Raw genomic sequence first — 23561 nt, forward strand, 5'->3', positions numbered from 1 at the left:
ATGTGGATCAAACAGGCTTTGTTAAAAAGGGGAGATTTAAGTGTGACAGTGACTTTGGATGCAGAGAAGAGTTTTGATAGTCTAGAATGGGACTTATTTGTTTAAGGTACTGAAAAAGCTTGGTCTAGGGCCGACATTTATAAACTGGGTTAAAGCTTTATATAAAAGTGCTTGTGCAAAGGTGGTGATCAATGGACATGTTTCTACTCCTTTTCAACTGATTAGATCAAGTAGACCGGGTTGTCTTTATTGCCAGCTTTGTTTATTTTAGCAATAGAGCCTCTAGTGGAGCTAGTAAGACAAGATCCTAAGATTAAGGGTATAAAGGTTAATCAAGTGGAATATAAAATCGATTAGAAGAGAATGGCCAAATATCTGGGTATAAGATTAATTGGAATAAAAGTGAAATTATGCCTTTAGTTAAGTGTGACTATACTCAGTGTGGTAAGGCCAGGTGCTGGAATTACATATTTATGTATTTGGGTAGATAAGGATTTGAATAATTTATATAAATTAAATTACTTACCATTACTTAATAAAATTATTGATGATATGAATAAGTAGAACACCCTACCTATAACTTTAGTAGGTAGGGCAAATTGTATGAATATTGAGTTCAATATCTTTTTCATTTGATCCCGATCTTAATTTCCCCCAAAATATTTTAAGGATTTGAATACAAATGTTAGGAGGTTTTTATGGAAAGGGTAAATGGCAAGAGTTTCTTTGGAAAAATTGACTTGGAAGTTTGAGTTGGGGGGGGGTGGAGGTCCAAAATTTCCCCATTTTAAGAATTATTACAAGACTGCCCAATTGAGATTTACTTATGCATTGTTTGGTTTAGATAGAATTCCTGCTTGGGTTAATATAGAGCTCAGTAAAATAGGAGAAATAAATTTGTAGGAAATTTATATATAAATGGAATTCTAAATTGTTGGAAGGAAGTAGGGATACATCTGCTTTGAAACATTTGATTGAATTATGTAATTAAATTAATTATGAAATAGGTATGAAAGGTTTTGTTTCAAGAAAAATGCCTTTATGTCAAAAGAGATTTACTCATTTTCTATGGATAATCAATTTTTGAGGTCTTGCATATGCATGGGTATTCAAAGGATAGAGGATTGTTTTGAAGCTGGAAGATTCATGACATTTGAACGAATAAAGAATAAGTTTAATGTACCTAATAATACCTTCTTTTGCTATTATCAAGTTAAGGCTTTTTTGATTGATAAAATAGGTCCAAACTTGATTCTATTGAGATGGAAATATGGAATCACAATGGTAATGCAAGTAAATTTATTTCTGTAATGTATAATTTACTCCAAAGGAAAGCCACCAAAATAAGGATGCATAAGTCAAGATTGAGAGGGGAAGTAGATCTAAATGGGCAAGTAGATGATAAAAACTGGACTGAACAATGTAAAGAGAATATGACAAAAACTATAAATGGTTCAATAGAATTTTTTTGCATAAATTAAATTTGACTCCCCAAAAATTAAAAAAGATTGAATCCTATACTATCGGATTTGTGCTTTAGGTTTGATCATTTTTGCATTCTACTTGGCAGTGCCCTGAAGTTAAGTCTTTTTGGGTGGAAGTAGGTAATTTTTGGAACTAATAATAGGGGTCAAGTTCCCACAGGTTCCAGTGCTATTTTTGTTGGGCAATAACAAGGTTAAAAGACCTAAATTAAAATTAATTGTGTATCAAACTGAATTTGTAAGAATTGCTTTAGCAGTTTCTAGGAAATGTATAGCAACAACTTGGAAATCGGATACAGATTTAGGGATGGAAAGATGGTATGCAGAACTCCATAGTTGCATACTGCTTGAGATTACTTATAGTTTACAAAATAGTAAATATCATGTATTTTGGAAAACATGGCATCCATATTTGCAAAATGTGGGTATGAATGTTTAACAGATATTAAAAATATATATATATATCGTATATCTATATAGATATCTATATAGATATCTATATAGATAGATATCTATATAGATATATATAAATATTAAGAAGATATAAGAAAATAGTAAAAGAAGAATCAGACTTTTTTATTTTCTTTCTTTTTATGGGGGTAAGGAGGGAGGAAGGATTGAAGGTGGCAGGGGTTCTTTTATACCACTTGACAATTTTCAAGTTTTTTCATTGAATGAAATTTATTTTTCTGTTGTGGTTTAAAATTTGTAAATAAAATATTTTTAAAAATACCTCTGAAGATTATGGAGAGGGAGAAAAGAAGTACATGGGTTTCAGAACGTTTGCTGGGAATTTAGGTTAAAGGTCACTGAATCCCAGTTGAGGGACTGATAGGAGGAGTGAAGAGGAGTTATTTCCACAACTGGATGAATCTAGTACTTGACAGCACTGTTGAAATATCGGCACCAGGTTTTCCAGAGGCAAAGTTAAGAGACAATTCCACACACGGTGGTGGCAAAAAAAAAGCAATTCTCTTTTCCACAAAAGGTAATTTTTAAACTTGAAATTGACAAAATCTTTGGTTAATAGAAATCCGAGGGAAAAGGAGTCATGTGGAGTTATTATACAGATTTGCCGTGATCTCAGTGAATGGCAGAGGAGACCCAAGGCCATGTCCTGTTCCAATGATGCACATGTGCAATGTACAATGCCTACTCTCCCTGAAGGAAAACTCACAAGCAACAGTACCATGTGATTAGAAATTGGTCTGATGCAGTCAATCTGGCAGCTCTCAAATAGTGCACCATCTGCCTGCCTAAAATTGATTTATGGGATAATTTCCAATGATCATCAGTCAGACACAAGGCCTTTGTTTGAAGAAAGATTCACAGCAGTTCATAGCCAAGGGGGTGAGATAGGACCCTTCACTACGGCACAGATGCATAGACCCAGTTGGACACAGCTTTCTGTTGGCAGAACAAATCAATGTTGATAAATAGTACAGAGGCTCTAAAGTGTAAATAGAAAGAAATGTTATGTTATCAGTTTAGTAATACACAATATTATACCACATTCCAGATGGTACAGCAAAGCCCTTGTAATTACATATATAGGGACCCTTTTTAAAAAATGGCCAAAGAGCTTCCAATAATAAGACTCACCTCTTCGCCGGTACGGACAGTATCTAGGGACTCGCCAAATGCAACGTGCTTGCGAAGGTGGTTCGATATAGCTCTGGGTGTTGGATGGACTTCAAAACAGAAGCTGCACTTATAGCCTACAACATTCCGCTCCTTGACCAATGAAATGGGTCTCGGTGCTGGAACGTCAGCGGACTGAAAGACAAAATAGTATGACTATTCAGTTGTTCAGGTTTACACTCTCAGAAGGCTCAGGTACCGTAAGGGAGGGAAAGAAAAAGAACTTTCATCTGCATGCTTTCGACAACGGCTACAATTTGCTGGGGAGTGCACTCACTTTTGAATCACAGGGTTGATGGTTTGAGTCCCACACCAGGAACCTGGGCCAAAATCTATTCTGACACTCCACTGCTCTGTATGTTGGAGGTGCAATCTTTCAGATTAATCACCAAACCAGGACACTTTCTATTCTCCCTTGTGAATGTTTAAAAAAAAACAGCAATATGCCTACAAGCTTAGGAAATTATTATATCCAAAATGTAATCAATTACGACAAACCATCTGGCCATTAGCTTGTTAAGAGTTAACTGTGAGTGAACTGGCCACTTCATGCCTTAGAGAAACCACATAAGCTTTAAATTAGCTGCAGAGATTAGTAAGATTTCTTGAAAGCAATGTGACACATGAATAAATGTTTGCATCACACGACTCAAACAAGTAGTGTCATGATGTTGATGTGCTTTGGGGTCTCTTAAGTCAGGTACACATTCGTCAATGGGTAAGCAGAGATGTAGTTTTGGCCCTTCTACTTAAATCCACTCAAGTTTCCAGTCTGAGGTCCTACTGCCGTGGACAAGAAGGGCTGGCTCCTGTGCAACAGCCTCTCAAACACTTGATGGATGCATTGTTTGAAGAGAAAACACGAGTGGCATTAGTGCTCTGGAAAAACGTGCATAGGTTTCTTGATATAATGAAATGGAAAGTCTGAAATGCACTGAATATATTGTATTTCCCATATATATTTTATAGAATAATGTAACTTTTCAAACTATAAAGATTATTGTCAAGGAGTAACACTAGTTTTTTTTTTAATTTGTTTTTAAAAAAAGAATCAATTTAAAAATACATAGGATGCTCAATTGAAGCATCAGCATCAGAATTAACTGTCTGTGACATGTATCTCCATGACAACTCGAACAAAGTAAAGCTTCATGGGAACATTATCAAGCAAATTTTGACACCTACCACATATATAAATATTAGGATGAGGTGTGTTTTAAGAATGATTTTTAAAGTGATAAAGGAGATTTGTGTTTAGAAATAGAATTCCATACTTTAGACCCAAGCAGTGAGATTTACCCATGATGGAATAAATTGAGATCAGGAGGTGCAAAAATGGAAAGGTGGGGAAATGATGGGATTTTTATAACTTGCATGATGTAAGCGTTATTGGAAAGCGCATCATTTATTGCACCTGAGAAAGTGGTGATGAATCACCTTCCTGACCCACTGTTATCCTTCTGGTAAGGGTAGTCTAGTTGAACTGGTGGTTAAGGAGCTCCAGGACAAAGATCCTGTGACATTGAAGAACTGGGGATGTATTTCCGAGTCAGATCAGTATGTGACTTGGGCAGAAACCTGCATGGCAATCCCATGCACTCACACCCCTCACCATTCCTGATGTCACTAGTTTGGGACGTGCTGATTAAATTACGGAAAACTGAACTGAGCCACATAAAGCTCAAGGAATCCTCATTTGTTCAGAAAATAAATTCAGACCTACTCACATATTTTCTTTTAAAGAAACAGTGGCATCACACAAAGACTCCAGGCTTTTCTTTAAAAGTTATTTTATACATCCAGCTAATTTCTTTTGGATTTATATCATCATCAAATTTGCTACGAGTTATTTTGAACATCCTAGTAATATGATCTTTCCATTTCTGTCTCAATGGAATTTGCAGAACGATCCAAAAATAAACTTGAAAATTCATTAACATTTAAAATCACCATTTTCATTTGGTGACAGAATTACAGCTAGAGTAAAAATGACGACGTTTCTCTTTGAAACGCTGAGATCATATTTCCAGTCATTTACCTCAGAAGAGGAACAGAGAAGTATAAGAACTAGATCGAGTAGGTTATTCAGCTCCTCAGAAACGTTCTGACATTCAACAAGCTCCTGGGCGATCGATCCTGTACCTCAATACCACTTTTCTCCCCATCCTCATATTCTGCAATTTCTTGAAATTCCATCAATGCATCAATCTATTTTGTTTGGAATCAATGACCAAGCCTCTATGGAAGACAGTTCCAAAGTTTCGCTATCCTCTGAGTAAGTAACTTCCTCCTCACTTCAGATTAAGGTAATTTACCCTGATTCAAGCAGTATTCTCCAATTGTCCCTCCCTGATTTTTACAGCTTTCCCCACTGCTTTCAGAATCTAAATGGATATCCAAATAGAAAGCAAGGTTTCACATGTTGGTTAATGAAACATTAAGGCTATTACCATGAAAGAACACAAGAAATAGGAGCAGGCCATCTGGTCCATCAAGGCTGCTCTACCATTCAGTCAGATCATGGTTGATCTGGCCGTGGACTCAACTCCACTTAACTGCCTACTCCCCAACACTGCTGTTCAAAAACCTATCTGTCTCTGGAAAGTGGTTGAGTTGGAGGATAGATCAGCTCTACTGTTTCATTGGGTAGAGAATTTCACAGATTCCTTACTCTCTGGGACAAGTTTCTCTCATCTTAAATTTGCTCCCACAATCTTATGGGTTGGTCCATCAGTGGAAACAACCTCTCTGTCTATAGAGTATTTTTTCCTTTCATAATTTTATATATTTCTATGAAATTCCCCTCTCAACTCTCTGAACACCAGGAAACTACTGTGGGGAAAATGAAGCCATTTAAGTTAGTTAAAGAGGGTAGTAGTTCCATTACTTAAATAAAATTTTAAACTGTATTTAACTCTTTTATGATTATACAGGAGCCTAACCTTTTATCCGGGATTTTCAGGACTGGACACTTGGCACTGTTTGGAATCTTCAAGACTTCAGAAACATTTTAAAGGTGGTCCCTTTAGGCAAATGCCCCACTCCTAGCCCCCACTGTCTGTCATGTCACACCTCCCTTCCCCCCCCCACCGGTAGGCGGCGACGGGGTGGTCCAGAAGCTCGGACAAAAAGGCAGCCAAACGGGGCAGAAGGTCAGACATGAGGTGGATGATCAAGGTCAGGTGGGCTCTGGCTTGAGACCACTGCTCCGGCCAGAGCGGTCACCCCTTCAATGCAGACCTACAGGAGGAGTGGGCCATTGGGGTGGTGCTGTTGGCTTTCTGGCACTGCACCAGCTAAGTTATATTTCATTCAACTTACCCCCACCTCAAATGACCAGCCTCCAAAATCACCACAACTCCGAAATCACTGCAACTCAACCTTATTTGGTGCAAAAGCCCTGCCTGTGTGATCAGCCATTCTGGAGCTAAGTGTGCTAATTTATTACAGGAAATTAACATTATTTATCTGTAAAAACCCTATTTGATGAGCAGATGTCCTAGGGACATCTCTCATGTTCCCCCACACCTTGATGAAGGGCTCAAGCCTTAAACGTTGGTGATATATCTTTACCTTTGCTACATTAAGGCACTATTTGACCTACTGAGTTTCTCCAGCATTTGTGTACTGAAATTCTGTCGATCCACACAATACAAGCTCCAATTTTTAGCTCAAACCCAAAAAATGCTTAAATAAGCCCTTCTGAGATTTGCCCTTGTTGCTAAAATATTCATAATTTAATTTCTTTTGACAGTACCATGAAGGGTTTTTCAAAAATTAACCGCAGTTGCCAAAAATCTGAAATAAAAACAGAATGTTGGAACTACTCAGCAGGTCAGGCAACACCCATGGAGTGAGAAGCACTACAATGCTTCAAGATGCTGGCCTGTCATCAACAGAGTGTGAAGGTGCGAGCTCTTTGACATAATTTCCAATGAGACTCAAAACCCCAACTCTTCCTGACTACATATTGGTACTTCTATTAATAATCATCGACTTCGGAAAGTTATTTTTGAATCCATCTCCAGCCAGCTTCCATTCAACTTTGTCAGATCCCTCCTTCATCAGAGCAGGAAACGTACTCCGAGCAGAAGCATCAACAGATTTGCCAGAAGCAAGGAGATCATAGGAACAGTAGCACAGGCTGGGTGGAGCTGATGCCTCACTGCTTCAAAGATCCGCATCTAGCACAGTCTGCGTGAAGTCTCCAAGTTTACCCTGTGCCTGGTGGGATTTCTCCGTTTACCTCCCAAATTTCAAAGGCGTGCAGATTGGTAGGTTAAATTACCATTGAAAATTGCCCTGACTGTGTCAGGATATCTGAGTGGAGCTGCTTAAAATGTGGGAAGAATAAAGTTGGATCAGCGCAAATATTAATGTGAATGGATGGGTGATAGTCAGTGTACTTGGTGGGTCGAAAGGCTCGTTTCCATGTTGTACAAACCCAAAATGCATCAAGGATAAATTAAAGCAAGGCAAAATAGAGATACAATGGGACAAAGTACAAGAAGTAAACTAAGGACATAAAATGGGTCTGGCCACAGCATTTTGGGGGCAGTGATGATAAAACATGAGCATCCCAAAACACACCTGGCTCAGAAACGTCCTTTAGGGAATGGAATCTTACATCCTTATCTGGTTTAGTCAATACGCGACTCCACTGATTCAAAGCGATGGACCTCAAACCTATCTGAGAAAATAATGTAGCAACTACAATTTTCATAATAAGAGTGAATAGTCACAGGCAATAAACATTACCAGTGGTACTCAAAAAAAAAGGCGAAACTCCTCAAGCAATATTTAGATGGCCTGACTAAAGAGAGTGTAACACAACCTCCTGTGAGAGACAAGGCAGGTAACTGACTGGCATGTACATGGGCAAGCACTTTGGGTCCAGTGTCCATAATTCTATCAGTTTTAAAAGAGTTATACCAAAAGATAGGGCATGTCAACCAGATAAACAAAAAAAAGTCTGCAGACCCGATGAAGGCCCAGGCCTGAAACGTTGGTCACTCTTTACTTCCTTTGGGTGCTGCGTGACCTGATGAGTTTCTCCAGCAATTTTTTTGAACATGAGTGGTCAACAATTTAAAGTCTTAAATTGGGGCATGGCTAATTTTGAAGGGATTAGGCATAAATTTGCAAAGGACGATTAGGAGAGGCTTGGTCCAGGTTAAGGGGTCCTGGCAAATAGGAGGCTTTTAAAGTGAAACAAGGAGAGTTGAGGGACCGAATTTTTCTATTGGAGTGAAGATCAAGACTGGTAGGATTAGGGAACTCTGTTTGATGACAGATATTGAGGCTCTGGAAAGGAAAAAGGAAGATGGTTGGGAGGGTTATGGTCCGGATGCAGGTCAATGGGACTAGGACGAATAGTTCAGCACAGAATGGAGGGCCTGTTTGTGTGCTGTAGTGTTCTATGGTTCCAAGAGGAATCAATCAGGTATAAGCAAGTGGGATCACAAGGCATAGGAGCAGAAGTCGGCCTACTGGCCCATCGAATCAGCACTCCCATTTTAATCGTGAGCTGATCTATCCTCCAACTCAACCACTTTCCAGAACCCTTGATGCCCTGTCTAATCAAATACCTGTGAATCTCTGCCTTACATACACCCAACAACCTCACATCCACAGCCACCTGTGGCAACAAGTTCCACAGACTCACTAGACTCACTCTGACTAAAGAAAATTTTCCGCATCTGTTTTAAATTGACATCCTTTTATCCTAAATTTATGCCCTCTTGTCCGAGAATTGCCACATTTATTCTGTCCAGGCTTGTCAGCATTCAAAATGTCTCTACAAGGTCCCCCCTCACCCATCTGTACACCAATGACTACAGTCCAAAAGCTGACAATTGTTCCATATATGCTAACCCTTTCATTCCTCGTATCATTCTGGTAAATCTTCTCTGAAACCTTTCCAATGCCAGCACGTCTTTTCTCAAATTCAACTCCCAAAACTGTACATAGTACTCCAAGTGAGGTCTTATCAGTGTTTTATAATCTCAACATTACATCCCTGCTCTTGCATCCTATTCCTCTAGAAACGAATGCCAAGATTACATGCACCTTCTTCACCACCGACTCAACCTGGAGGTCAGCCTTTAGGGCATCCTGCACAAGGACTCCCAAGTCCCTTTTCACCTCAGAATTTTGAACTTTCTCCCCATCTAAATAATAGTCTGCCCTTCTATTTCTTCTACCAAAGTGCATGACAGTTCACTTTCCAAATAGTATTTCATCTGTCACCTCTTTGACCATTCTCCTAATCTATCCAAGTCAGCTCTTCAGCCTTTCGGTATCCTCAGCACCACCTCCCCTACCACCTATTTTGGTATTGTCTGTAAATTCAGCCACAAAGCCATCTATTCCAGGATCCAAATCATTTACATACCACATAAAAAAGATGTGGCCTTAACACTGACCCCTGCAGAACACCACTGGTAACTGGTAGCCAACCAGAATAGGATCCCCTTATCCCTACTCTCTGTTTCCTGTCGATCAGCCAATGTTCTAACTATGTGAGTATCTTTCTGTAATTCCATGGGCTCATCTTGTTTAACAGTCATATCTGTGGCACCTTGAAGGCCTTTTGAAATTCCAAATACACAACATCCACTGCATCTCCCTCTCTATCCTACTTATGATCTCTTCAAAAAAAATTGCAATAGGTTTATCAGGCATGGTTTTCTTTGAAGGAAACCATGCTGACATGGGCCTATCTTTTCATGCTCCTGCAGGTATTCTGTAATCTCATTCTTGAGAATCAACTCCAGCAGCTTCCCAACCACCGATTATGTCAGGCTAATAGATCTATAATTTCCTTTTTGTTTCTTCGCTCCCTTCTTAAACAGCAGAGTGACATTCGCGATCCTCCAGTCCACTTGAATCATGCCACACTCCAATGATTCCTGGAAGATCATTACTAATGCCTCCACAGTCTCTACAGCTAACTCCTTCAGAACCTGAAGGTGCAATCCATCCGGTCCGCAGGACTTATCCACCCTTAGACCATTTAGCTTCCCAAGTACCTTCTCTCTCGTGATCTTGACTGCATTCACTTCCAAGAGAGCCATGAGAGTCCGGTCTGCTACTAATATCTTCCATAGTGAAGAATGATTCAAAATATTCATTCAGTTCCTCAGCCATCTCCTTGTCTCCCATTTCAATCTTTCCAGCATTGTTTTCTATCAGTCCTATATCTACTTTGGTCACTCTTTTACTCTTCATATATTTAAAAAAAGCAACTAAATCCTTTGAGTGCAAAGGATTCAGGATACACTTGAGTGAGGGATTAGGAGGGTAAAAATGTCATTAGGTGGGTGTGGCAGTAAGGTAAAACAAAATTTCTCAAGAGATTCAACAAGTATATTAAGAGCAAAAGGGTAGCTAGGGAGTGAACAGAGCTCCTTGAGAATCATCAGTCATCTGAAGGTAGAGCCACAGGTGATGGGCAAGATCTTGGAACAAATCCATATTGCAAACTAGGTACTTCTAATAGCCTTGAAGCACATTAAGATGTGCCCTAGGGCCTGATCTAAGAGTATGCTGGGATCTTGCGGAAAGCTAGGGAAAATAAATTCCTGGGGTCCTGGCAGAGATACTTACATCTGCTTTAGCCAAGGATGATGTGCTGGAAGACTGGACAGTGGTTAATGTTGTGTCTTTTTTTTTATGAAGAGTTGCAAGGACAGGCGAACAGCTCAGGCGAGCCTAACATGACTGTCAAGAAAGTAATTGGATGGAATTCTGAGGGACAAGACCTACCATTATTTGAAAGATAGTCAGCGTGGCTTTGTGTGTGGGAAATCATGTCTCACAGATATGATTGTGGCATTAAGGTGAATCAGAGGACTGAATAAGTCAGGGTAGTGAACATTATCTATGTGGACTTTAGCAAGGCCATTCTGAAAGGTTAGCTCACGTGGGATTCAGGGTCAGCTAGCCTATTCAATCGTGACCTTGTGGAGAGAATCAGTGGGTTGTAGTGGCCACTGGCCACTGTGGCCAGTGGTGCGATGAAGGCTTCGGCTGCGACCTGGAGGGGTTGGCTGCACACTGCATGGATCGGTGGCGGCTACACTGCTGTTCATAATCTATATTAATAAAGTGGATGTCAATGTAGTTAACATGTTAGTAATTTGCTAATGATCTCAACATTCATAATCTTGGACAACATATGGTGGAAAATGAAGAAGGTTATCTAAGATTACAACTGCTTCAAGATTAAGTAGAGAAGGAATGGTAGATATAATTTAACTCAGATGAATATGAGATGATGCAATTTGGTAAATTAAACCAGGGCAGGACTTGCACTCTAAATGGTTAGGCCTTAAAGACTGTAGAAAAGAAGGGCCTTGCAGTGCAGGTAAATGGTAACACAAGTAGACAGGGTGGTGAAGGTGGCATATGGCATGCTTGCCTTCATAGGTCACAGCATTGAGTACAGGAGTTGGGAATGTCATATTATAGGTGGACAAGATGTTGGTGAGACAGTGCTTGAATTTTGTGTTCACCTCTGGTCCCCAGTTTCACCACTCAACTTCACACTGCGGCTAATTAACTTTCCAACCTGCACTTTTTTGGAGGGTGTTAGAGGGTACAGGAGCATCCAAGGAATCTACAATATCAAAGGGCAAACTCCACACTGACAATGCTCAAAATCAGCATTGAATATGGGTCTCTGGTGCCCTGATGCAGTGGCTCTGCCAATTTGAGCGTTGCCACTGTGCTGCCCTGGCTAATTATTGGTTCATTTAAAAAGCCAAAGAGATCCAAGAAGTTCTTTAGTTGTTAATTAAATTGTGAGTAAAGGAGAAATTCATCCAAAAAAAAAATTGGGGACTTCATCAGGAAAGACAGCAACTGCAAGATATAAAGAAGCTTATTTCTGAATGACAGTTCTGGCAAAAGGCCCAGAAATCCAGCTGCTTAGAGATGTAGGGAGATGGCAACCGAAAAATCTTTTCACACGATAGTTATGCTCGGAAAGTGCTACAAAAATATGTGTTCAGAGAGAGCAGTGGAAGTAAATCTGCCTCAGGATATTTCAAGCCAAATCAGGTGCAAAGAAAGACCGAGGCCTTTGTGAAACTAGAGAGAAAACAATAGCTACTACAAAATGTCCTGTCTCATCCAACTGAAGGCTGAATTTCTCTCATGCAAGCCAAATTATCAACGCAGCTTGTAGAGTGAAAGCAGCAATTGGATTGGGGCAAATGGTCTCAAAGACCATTCCAGTTAGCTAATTTATTACAAGTGAGACACAGCAGGTTGACAGTCAAGCACTCTGCAAGACACACACAAAATGGCTGGTTTACGAGGTAGATGACAAAGGGACAAACACAGGGCAGGTGCCAGAGTATGGAAAACAAGGGCAAGGTTCCAGGAAGTGGTTTGACTGAGGAGAAAATGTAGAAGAGTGGATTCCAATCTATTCGGAGATTATAATAGTGAAGGAGAGATAAATGTGTGGGTGATTTAATCAGAGAGATACACAATAGCTCAGAGATCTCATTCTGATCGATGAGTTTTGGACAAGTTCTTGTGCAGGGATCTATAGTGACAAAATGAATTGAGAACAAAGGTAAAGGGTGGGGAGGGAAGAAGGATGTCCCTTTTTGTAAGAGACAACAACTTAATTTGAATTTTGAAGACTGAATAGGAATCACAACAAACACAAGTTGGAGTATAGAGGTATGGAGGAAAAATGCGAAGCTCAAGAATAGTGCTGGAATCCGGAGGAAGAGAGACAAACTGTGTGTGAAATAATTGGCCATTTCTATAAACTTTTTCTCCTCCCTTAAGCAATTCTTTGAAAATTTACCAGCCAATTAGTTATTTCTAAAGGATATTCACTGTAATGTGCACAGCAAGCTCCCACATAGCATGACAAGAACAACCAGATAGTATGTTTATAATGATTCAGTGAAAGATCAGAAATGCCACCAGACATTCTCTTCTCTACTTCAACAATGCCTTGGGGTCTTTCATGTTCATTCGAAGATGAAGTAATGGTCTAAGCTTAATGTTTTCTTCAGAGGATAGCACTCCCTCAGAATTACACTGGAATAACACAGAAAAAAAAACTGTAGATGCTGGAATCTTGAAGTTTCTATAAAGAGCCACAACCCAACAAGTTGCCTAATCATTTTTACCCATGCCTGCTGCCCGACCTGCTGAGTTCCACTGGCCTTTCATTGTTTGCTCACTGCACTCACTGAAGTGTCAGCCAATATTTTTGTACCCAAGACCATAAAGAGAGTCTTTCACTTGCAGGTTCGGAGGGAAGGGTGGTCTCAGTGAATCAAGTCCATTCACAAAAAAAGTCAAAGTTAAAATTCAATTAGTTTGTATCATGGTTGTAAGTGAAAACACTCCCGACTTCTAAATCACACCACATCTAATTATCTAAAAGTTATCCTGTAACTAGTTGCTAGACATGCTAAAATGAGAGTAAGTACATGCACACAAAAAAGTTGTCTCTCGCTCTCACATGTACGCACACTTGTGGGTTGAGCTATCACAGATCAATACAAATAAGCTGACATTTCCATTATTTCACCTGATGATAATTGCATGTATTCCACTGCTAAGACTTTTATCTGATTTTTGGAAGAGATTGGCAAATGTAAAGTGGAGGAGGCAGCTCTGATAGTAATTCAACCAATAGCAGAAAGATCACATAAGAAGAGGGTTTGGCCAAGTCAAGATAGATCAATATGAATGGAGCTGCATAATGAGATCTAGAAGACACCAGTGAGAGTGTTCAGTACTTTCAAGGAGTGTTGTGATGCAGGGCAAAGAAGAAGTCAGGAAATTAGGGTGTGTCCAATCAAGATAACAGAATATTCACGGGGACACATGCAGCTGCGGAGGCAGGATCATTGGGAGAATTTAAAGTGGAAATTGATAGCTATCTAATTTGTCAGGGTATCATGGGATATGGGGACAAGACTCGGAACTAGATGGTAGTACAGTTTAGCTCAGGGAGGTTTCATGGAGCAGACTCGATGGGCCAAATGGCCTGCTTCTGTTCCTTTTTCTTGTGATCTTGAGTTAAGTGTTAAAATAGACTGGGTAAGCTAATGGTTACAGCAGGATGCATTCAGAGAGTCCACAAAAGATAATATACCAGATGAGTAGTGCATTGAACAACCAATGAGGTAACAGTCAATTTCAGATTAGTGTCTTGCTGTGAGAATGGCAGTAAATGAGATCAAGAGAGTGATTATAACAGAGTTTTATATCGAATGAAAGTGGTTTAGCTAAAATTAAACATTCTTTAAAAAAAAACAGGAATTGAGAAGCCAGATCGAAAAAATTATGTATGCCAATGGGAAATAAGGAGTGACAAAGATTTAGAGTTCATTTGCTTTAAATGCAATGTTATTGCTGGCAAAAACCTATTTCAAAATATTGGGTAGGGAAGGATCTGAAACGAATGAGTAACAAGGAAAGCAAACAATGAAAAAGAAATATGAAATCCCCTGAACCTGATGATCCAATATCAGGAGTTAAAAAAAAAACGGGATTGCAGTGACACTTGGTAGCATCAGTTTGTATCTTCCTAGATTCCAGAGGCTGTCCAAAATACAAGGTCAAAACTACTGAATATTTGTGAATGACTTTGATATTCTTCAATAATCAACAACACTTTAAAAATAAGTTAATATTTGAAAATGCTAAAATGAAATATTTCACTCACTTTAAAAAAAATCATAAAAAACAAGCTTTAAAATATTTAAATTCCCTCCTTTCAACTGATTTCCTTCACTTCTAAATGTTGAAAAATTGAGTCTAGGTCAGCATAGATGCCAGGGCAGAAGATGCCAGTGCCAACTTATACCCAAGGCAGCAGCAGAATGCAGATCTTCCACAGGGCTACATGGGCAAGTCCCAGCATTATTGTTGGCATTGAGGCATCAGACTCGTTGACCTGAGTCAATTGTGTAATTTGTAAAACAGAAATCATGCTTAATAAAGGCAGGAGACTTGTTTTTAAACCAGGTTACAACCAACAAAATAGATTCAGACAACATTCAAAGTCGTTTGTCAAGATTTTCAAAAGAATTATTTGATGAAGAACCAGTTCTGAAGTGTTCAATTTTGGTCACCTCATTGCAAGGATGTGGAAGCTTTGGAGAGGGTGCCGAAGGAGACTTACTAGGATGTTGTATGGATTGGAGAATGCGTCTTTTGAGCGAAGAATGAGAAGTGACTTAATAGGTCTACAAGATTATGATGAGAGGCATAGATAGGGTGGACAGCCAGGATCTTTTTCCCCAGGGTGATGGTAGCAAATAACAGAGAATTGTGGATGCCTGGAATGCATTTGCAAGGGGTGGTGCTGGAGGCTGGAACATTTAAAAGACTCAGTCAAGTTCTGGATGCAACAAAAATAGAGGGTTACGGTTATGAGGTAAGGAATCTTTATATAGGTCAACATGACATCATGGGCCAAGGGGCTTCTATTGTGCTGCAGTATTCTATATATTCTGCATTATTACAGAAAATTAGTGCTATTCAGTGTAAAATAGTGAGCTAAAATGTTGATGCCGATACTAATGCAACTGCTAAAGTGCAGCCATTCAGGCAGACACAACTCACAGACCTGCAAAGTGGATGGGGAGGTGAACTTCCAGTAGCACAGCCTAATATCTCTGGGATTTCCCTAACTTGCATAGTGAGGTTGTCCCTTAGGTTTTGCACTACCCATATTTGATGCCGAATCAGAGTCCCACACACCACCCTTCCCTCCATCCTCTCACAGGCCTATAGGACTGGAGGTTGCAGTGGCAAGCAGGCTCTGCCTTCAAATATTTATCCTACTCAAGTGCGAGCATGCAGGGCTAATAAAAAAAATGTTTGGCAAAATGCAGCTCATTAGCATCGACTGCTCAACAGGCACATGACAAAGAGAGAATGAACAGGCTAAAGCAACTCCGTTTTGAGGAGACCAGAGAAGCCAGAGGGGACATGACAGAGGAATGTAGTGTTACAATGGATATAAATAGGTGTAGGAAACCTTTCATCCCATCAGAGGTATATAATACTAGAGGACATAATTTTAAGGTAAGAGCAAAGAAATTCAGGGGAGATGTTGGGGGGAACCTTCTTCACCCAGTATCTGCAATAGGTGAGAAAGTGGTTAAAGCTCCGTCTCTGAAAGCAATGAAGTGTCAAGTTGAGCACTTCTTGAATCACTTAGAGCCAATGCCCAGCCCTCTGTGCCCATGTCCTACATACCTGATTTTTATTACTTTCTTCCTGTTCTGTTGATTCTGGTCCCTCTTCTTTCAGGTTCCCTCCTCCCTCTTGGTTCTGGTCCTGGTTTTCATCTATCAGGTTCTCCTCCTTCAGGCTCTCCTCAACCCCCTCAGGTTGGGGCTCTGTCTCGGGCTGCGGCTCGTTCTCCGGCTGAACTTCGCCCTCGGGTTGGGGCTCCCCCTCCGGCTGAACGTCGCCCTGGGCCTCTGCCTCCTCTTGCAACTGCGGTTCCTCCTTAGGCCGAGCATCCATCTCGGCCACCATCTTTTCACGGCGCAGCCTTGCCCGTCTGCTGAAGTGCTCATTGTGGCGGGTGAGGTGGATGCTGAGTTCCAACGTGCTGAGGATCTTGTCATTGCAGTGGTTGCACTCGTAGGTGGGGCTGTGTGACCTGGTGCTGCCTGGTAGCAGTGTGAAGTCCAGCTTCAAGTCTCGGCTGTGATGGTCTGTGTAATGCATGCAAAGAAGTTCTGCTGTACTGAACGACAGCTTGAAGCATTTCACACACTTGAAGGGGAGCCATCCTTTGGGTTTCCCTTCAATTATTCCTGCCGTTTCTGCACCACTGGCCTCATTCTTCACATCATCTCCTCCCTTGTCATCAGAGTACACAACAGTGAAGTATCCATTATACTTGCTCACGTACTGCTTTCGGGGGTAGACCCCTGGGTGTCGCTTCATGTAATGAGACACAAGACCCTTCTTGGTGTAGGTTTGGAAGGAGCACAGCGAACATTTTTTCTTCTCCACAGCTGTCCTGAGTTCCTCGCTAAGGGGAGGTGATTCAGGCTTGGTTTCAATGGGAAGAATAAGCTTCTCTGGTTTCTTGTTTATCATGGTTTTGGAAGCAGCCAGGCAGTGCGTGTAATAGGAATCAATGTCGTGGCGTTTTTGGTAGTGAGCTGCCAGCCCTTTGCGGAGCGGGTGAGTGTAAGCACACAAGGCACATCGGAAGATGTTGTTCTTACCCTCCGGTTGGGCTCGAACATTGTTATGCTTGTTCCGGTAGTGTCTGGCTATACCCTTTCTGGAGGAGCAGAAGTACTTGCACAGTTGGCATTTAAATAAGGTACTGAGCTCCGAACAGCCACTCACAATGTGGTGCGCTGTTGGTGAAGAAGCATTTGAAGTTTCCTCGGTGATGGATCTAGTATCGTCTCTATAATACTCGGAGGTGTTCAGCTGCTTGCTTTCCAGTCCTTCGGCAGTGGATTCGGTGAACATATCGATAGCAGGCTGCCTGTGATATTTCTCGTAGTGGACTTTCAGCTTTTCCAGGGAGCCGTGGGCATAAGTACACAATTTGCACCTGTAGGCACCAAATCCCTGCTTGGGGACCTTGGTCATTTCTTCCAAGTCATTGCTCTGACCGTCTGGCAGCTTCTCTGCTTCGTTCATGAAGTCATCAGCAGTGACTTTAACGAAGGGGTGCCGCTTCTGGTAGTGCGTCAGGACGCCGTGGATACGGGTGTTGACGTATGGACAGTGCCGGCATTTGTACAATGTACTGGGCTTCTCATCCTTCTCCAGTGCAAACTCGGCCGCCTTCACCTTGACTCCCGGGTGCTTCTTCCCATAATGGGTCAGGAGGCCATGCAAATTGTTGTACTCAGACTTGCACACCTTGCACTGGTAGGGGGAGCTGCCAGAGGCCGAGTGGCTGGGTGGAAAGGAAGGGACGGAGCCTCTGGCCGGCAGCTCATCCTCCAGCTGGCTGGACTCGGAGGCATGGAGGGAATCGAGGGCAGTATAGTCGTGGGCACTGGGGTTGTTCTGCTCCAATGTATCCTTGCCTAGGATGATGTCCAACAGCACAGACTCGTCTCCACTGACTGCCCAGGGGTGCAAGGCCTGATAGTGGTTGGTAATGTCCCAGATGGAGGCAGCCTCGAACTCGCAGTCTCTGCACCTGTAGTGTTTGAGGTCAATGAGGGCAATCTGCGACGGGTTGGCTGAGGGGTCGGGGCCCGCCCACAGCTTGCTGGAAATGTAGGTGTAGTCAACAGGATGCTCTGGATGCCTCTTCTGGTAGTGTATCAATAACCCACTGGGCTCCTGATGGGAGTATATGCACCACTCACAGTGATAGCCAGCAGTCACCACCCCGTCTTGGTATGCCCAGCGTAGAATGGTGGTCACTGTGGCCTTTACACTTGGATGCTGCTTCTTCAAGTGCTTCCGCACTGCATAGAGGTAGTGGGCAGTGTAAGAGCAGTGGCGACACTTGAAGAACCGCAGCTGCTCGACCTCGGCCTCCTGTGGCTGCGGACCAGCTGGGGATACACCAGGACCGCCCTGGTTGTTGGTGGCCCTCTCACGCTGGCTCCTCACAGCGGCCGTATGCTGCCGCACCAGCTCCGCTGTGGCCTTGATGTCGCGGTGCTTCTTCCGGTAGTGGATGACCACCCCCTTGACCGTCCGGTTTCCATAATTGCAGTGCTGGCAGAAGAACATCATCTCGCCTTCGCCCTTGTCACTCAGCCTGGGCTGGCTGCTGAGGTTCCCTGCTTCGTAGCTCTTGTGGCCCAGTGGCTGGGTGCCAATCGGCCTGGCTGGCGTGATCTGCAGCTCTTCCATGGTCTTCCTCAGGGCGGGGGTAGGGGGTGCCTGCTTGATGTACTTCGCCGTCACCTTCACCTCGGGATGCCTTTTCTGGTAATGGACCAGCACCCCTACCACCGAGCGGTTGCTGTAGACACAGTGCTTGCAGTAGTAGAGTGGTTCAAAGTCAGCCAGCTGAGGAGTGACCGGAGGGTTGCTGGAGGGTGACACTGAGCTCGGCTCTGCAGTCTTATGGGCGCCAATGGCGGGGTTCTGCACCGACACCACTCGCATGGTCTTCTGGATTCTGAAGTAGGATGCTTTCTCCTCCGGGTGTTTCCTCTGGTAGTGAACCAGCACCGAATGCATATTGGGGCTCGAGAAGGAACAGACATCGCAATTGTACACCACGGCGCTAATCATGGATGATTCGCCCTGCTGAGGGCTCAGGGCCTTGGGCGAGCTCACATCTGGAGGGCTGGAGGGGGACGGCCGGTGGGGCGTGGAGGCTGGCGCCCCAATGCTCTTCACACCCGAGTTGAGGATCTCGCGGAGGGTCTGGGACTCAGCAGTGTTCTCACAGGTTTGCTGCACCACGTAGCTAGAGAAGATCATGGAGTTGTTGATCTTCACGGTCGGGTGCATCCTTTGGTAGTGAGGCATGAGGCTGCGGACATTGGGGCTGGTGTACGAGCAGAAGCGGCACCTGTAGATCAAGTTGGCCTGGTGGAAGTTTAGGATGTTCTGGGCTTCAGGGTGGAATTGAGCGTAATGCTGCCGCAAGTCTTCGAACTCTGCATATTCCACAAAGCATTCAAGGCACCTGTAGACTGCACTGTGATCTGTGGGATCCTCTATATACCTGAAGCTATATTTAATGTACGGATGCATCCGTTGGTAGTGGGTGCTGACACTGCGAGCAACTTTGTTGCTAAAATTGCAGTGCTTACAGTAGTAAGTCTTCCCCGAATCTTCACCGGCCTCTGAGCTTTCCTGAAAGGTGTCTCTGTTTTCAGAGCTGCCTTTTTTGTAAGAAGTGTTCCCGCCCTGCTTTCGGGATGCACCATCACAGTGTCCCGTCGCATTCGAAGCGCCGTAGAAATCCTCGTCATCAGAGAGAGTCAATTCGATCTCTGCACTGTTGCTCACAGAATAATCCTGGTCCACTGGCCCGTAACTAGTTTCTTTGTGCACCCCATCAGTCCCTTCGACCCACATCGAGTGGCCACTGTAGCTGTAATTCTGCAGGTCCATCAAGTGGTCCACCTTCCCTTCCTCTTCGTCCAGCTCTCCATTTGCATCCAGCTCTGCATCCTCATCTTCCTCCTCCTCCTCCTCCTCCTCCTCCTCTTCCTCCTCCTCCTCCTCTTCTTCTTCCTCTTCCTCCTCTTCCCCTTCTTCCTCGGCATCCTCGACGGCAATCACCGACTCCAGCTCGCTGGCCTGCTGGTTGGCCTGGCTGATCTTGCTCTGCAAGTTGTTTGCAATCTCGTCGATCCGGGTCCGCTTCTTGGCTGGGGACAGGTCAAGTGGGCTGTCCGATGTCAGCCTCTTTCCCTTTTTAAAGAGGAAGGAGTTCTTCGATGTCGACCCCAGGATGGAGGTCTGAGTCTTCACGATACCCGGGGACGGTAGAGCTTCGAACTGCGCCCCAGTGTCCTGCAGCGCGTCATTTGCCTCCTCGCTGGCCGCCAGCAATGCATTGTCACAGAATGAGTGCTTATGTTGCTGATGCACACGAAGGCCCTTCAGGGTTACGGTCGAGTAGCTGCACATGGTACATTTGTAAGGGTACTGTTGCTTGGACTCCCCCATCACCACTGGCTTCTCCCCATTCACCGCCTGGTTCTGGCTCACATCCAGACTCACTAAGTTGTCAGTCAGGGACGTTGCATTACTGTTGGCCTGGCTCACCGTCTCCCACTCCGAAGAATGGGACTGCTTGTGAGCCACCAGCTTCTGGGCAGTGGTGCAGGTGAAGCTGCACAGGTTGCACTTGTGGACAATGGTCCGGCCAGACAGGTGGATGTTCTCAATGTGCCGAGAGATGCTGCGCCGGTGCATGGTGAGGAAGGAGCAGAAGGGGCACTGGAACCGGTTCATGTACTTCCGGAAGGGAATTCCCTTGGTCTCCAGCAGCTTGGTGTTGCTGGCGGACAGCAGCTTCTTGCCAGAGCCTTCTGAACTCTGGGAGGCCAGCGAATCCATCTCGTCCACGTCTGGCTGCTCCTCCTCATCAGAACTGCTCCGGTCGTCGCTCAGCAGGCTGCTGGTCTCCAAGGTGGAGTTGGGTATGCTCAGGTCAGCCATCCCGAAGGAGGGCCTGCCAGTTACCACTGGCTCCTCACACTCAGGACTTGCCTTGGTCTTGGTCTTCTGGAAGGGGAACTTGATCTTGATGGGAGCAAACCTGGGGATGGATGCTGTGCCCTGCTTTGAGGGAGATCCTTCCACCGAGCCCTTCAGAGCCGGGTACTGAGGTGACGCCACTTCGCTCCCTGTTCCCTTCAGGGAGAGATAATTTGAATTCGGAGACGTCTTCTCCACCTCTGCCTGCTGGGGCTTTGTTTGACTGGGGCTCGAGCCAGACTGCTGTTGCCTCAGTGATGAGATGATCTTCACCAAGCCCTGGGCCAGCAGGTTGCGGTGTTTCTTCATCAGGTGGTCACACCAGCGCTCTCGCCTGGACGTGTGGTAGCCGCACCACTCGCAGCAGAAACTGCCCCTCGACTTGGTCAGGGGCTTCACCTGCGCCTCCAGGATGCTACGTTCCACCGCATCCACTGGCACGTCGCCCAACGGTTCCTGCACCTTCCCACTGGACCGGTGGCACAGCTTCAGGTGCTTGATGATGCGGGCCCGTCGGGGGCTCTTGTAGGTGCAATAGCGGCAGGCAAACACCTTGCCGAAACCCTCGTGCAGGAGGACATGGAAACTGGATGGCGACGGCGGTGGCGCCATGTCAGAGGGCTCACCCCCAAACATTGACCCTTCGACCTGACCATGAATCTTCCTGGTGTGCTCACTGAGAAGGCTCCTAGATCGGAAGTAGCGGACGCAGTACTTGCACTGGAAAAACTTGTTGGCAGGCTTTGGATGCTGGTTGACATGGTGGCTGTACAGAACGGAGCTGTTGGTGATGAAATTGGACGAGCCAGGTTGAAAGGAATTTTGTGCTTTTAAAAAGAAAAAGGACTGGTTAAAACACCTTTCAATTACATCAGAGCAATAATCCAACTTTCATAATTTTATCGAATCGCAAAATGACCAGAGTGGCAGGTGCACTAGAAAACATTGGTTCTTAACTGAGGGGATGGGTGATTTGTACTTCATAAGTTTTCTGTGCTGTGACTAGATTGAATGAAAGATCCCATTTGGCCCATGTTATTAGTCCTGCCTATTGAAGAGGTCTCCAAATAGTCCTACTTTCCTGGCCTATCTCTGGAGTGCTGCCCATTTGTATCCCCCACCTTCAAGTTTTTTATCCAATTCTACTTTAAAGCTCCCATTGAAATAACCTGATAACACTACCGTTTTAAGCATTATGTTCCATATCACATCAACTACTTCCAGTTCTCATACATGGTTTTAATAGCTAAATAGCCCAATGATCAAAAAAAAAGTGAAAAATAAAATGAGGATATCTGGGAATAAGCCCCTGATTTGCCATTACCCACTTTTGGCCCCACTGTAGATGTTTGTCTAATTGCTAACGATTGAAGTTGAAATTTTATTTTATTTTTATTAATTTTTTTTAGTTTAGAGATACAGCACAGAAACAGGCCCTTCTGCCCAAATACACCGATGCAGCCAATTAACCTACAAACCCCATACGATTTTGGAGGGTGGGAGGAAATTGGAGCATCCAGAGGAACACAATGCAGACACAAGGAGAACGTACAAACTCTTTACAAACAGCACCGGTTTTAAAACTGGGTCTCTGCTGCTGTAATAGTGTTATGCTAGCCACTACACTAACCGTGCTAGCCTATCGGGCACGTCTCATTTGCGTAGATCATCAGTAATGGGAATGACCTACTCAACCAAATTTCATTCTGAAATGTGGTAGCAATGTAGTTCCACTTTATTCTCAGTATTTAAGTTAATGACATATCAAGCAATAAGCACCAGAGCCTTGAATTTTAAAGTTGTCCACAACAAGAGGTTAGATAAAGAGCAGTTACTGAGGGTCCCAGTGAACCTTGATTCTTCTGTTAGCAATGAGTGTGTGCAATTAGCCAGCCACATGAACCCTCTGCAATTTCATTCCATGTCCCTTGTTGGCAAGGCGGTTTTCTTCTTTGAGAAATGGCACAGTGACAGATCTTTTGCCTCATAATTAATTAACTTTAGGAAAAAAATCATTCTAATTGAAAGGCATGGATTCTACCACACGCCATCTGATGCCCTGCTGGAGTCTAACTTGTGTGGTTAGGTAAATCACTTGGGAAGCAGCATGTTACATCAGACAATGCAAAGAACGCTCCAACTCCATCAGCTCATTTTGCTAAATAGTTTATAGTCACCTATGCCAAAAATATTTCCTATCACAAAAGTAATTAAATTCTGTACAAGCTGCAGAAGATCAAGTACAACCACCTTCTTCCATTCTATTTAATTAACACC

The 23561-nt window shown here is 43.5% G+C and overlaps 1 protein-coding gene across 13 annotated transcripts in view; it reads right to left on the reverse strand.

Annotated features, from left to right (window-relative positions):
- znf462 (zinc finger protein 462) overlaps positions 1–23561 on the reverse strand; it is a 151847-nt gene that overhangs the window by 47796 nt on the left and 80490 nt on the right. For all 13 annotated transcript variants that reach the window (XR_011352383.1, XR_011352386.1, XM_069921726.1 and 10 more), the window contains 2 exons: positions 16374–22111; positions 3087–3260 (listed from right to left, as the gene is read on the reverse strand). Coding sequence is in view for 11 of the 13 variants with exons in the window: in XM_069921726.1 (XP_069777827.1) it covers positions 3087–3260; positions 16374–22111 (5912 nt within the window). In the remaining 2 variants the exon portion in view is untranslated. The remainder of the gene's footprint in view (positions 1–3086; positions 3261–16373; positions 22112–23561) is intronic.

Source organism: Narcine bancroftii, chromosome 1, assembly GCF_036971445.1.
Source record: "Narcine bancroftii isolate sNarBan1 chromosome 1, sNarBan1.hap1, whole genome shotgun sequence".
Taxonomy (NCBI): Eukaryota; Metazoa; Chordata; class Chondrichthyes; order Torpediniformes; family Narcinidae; genus Narcine; species Narcine bancroftii.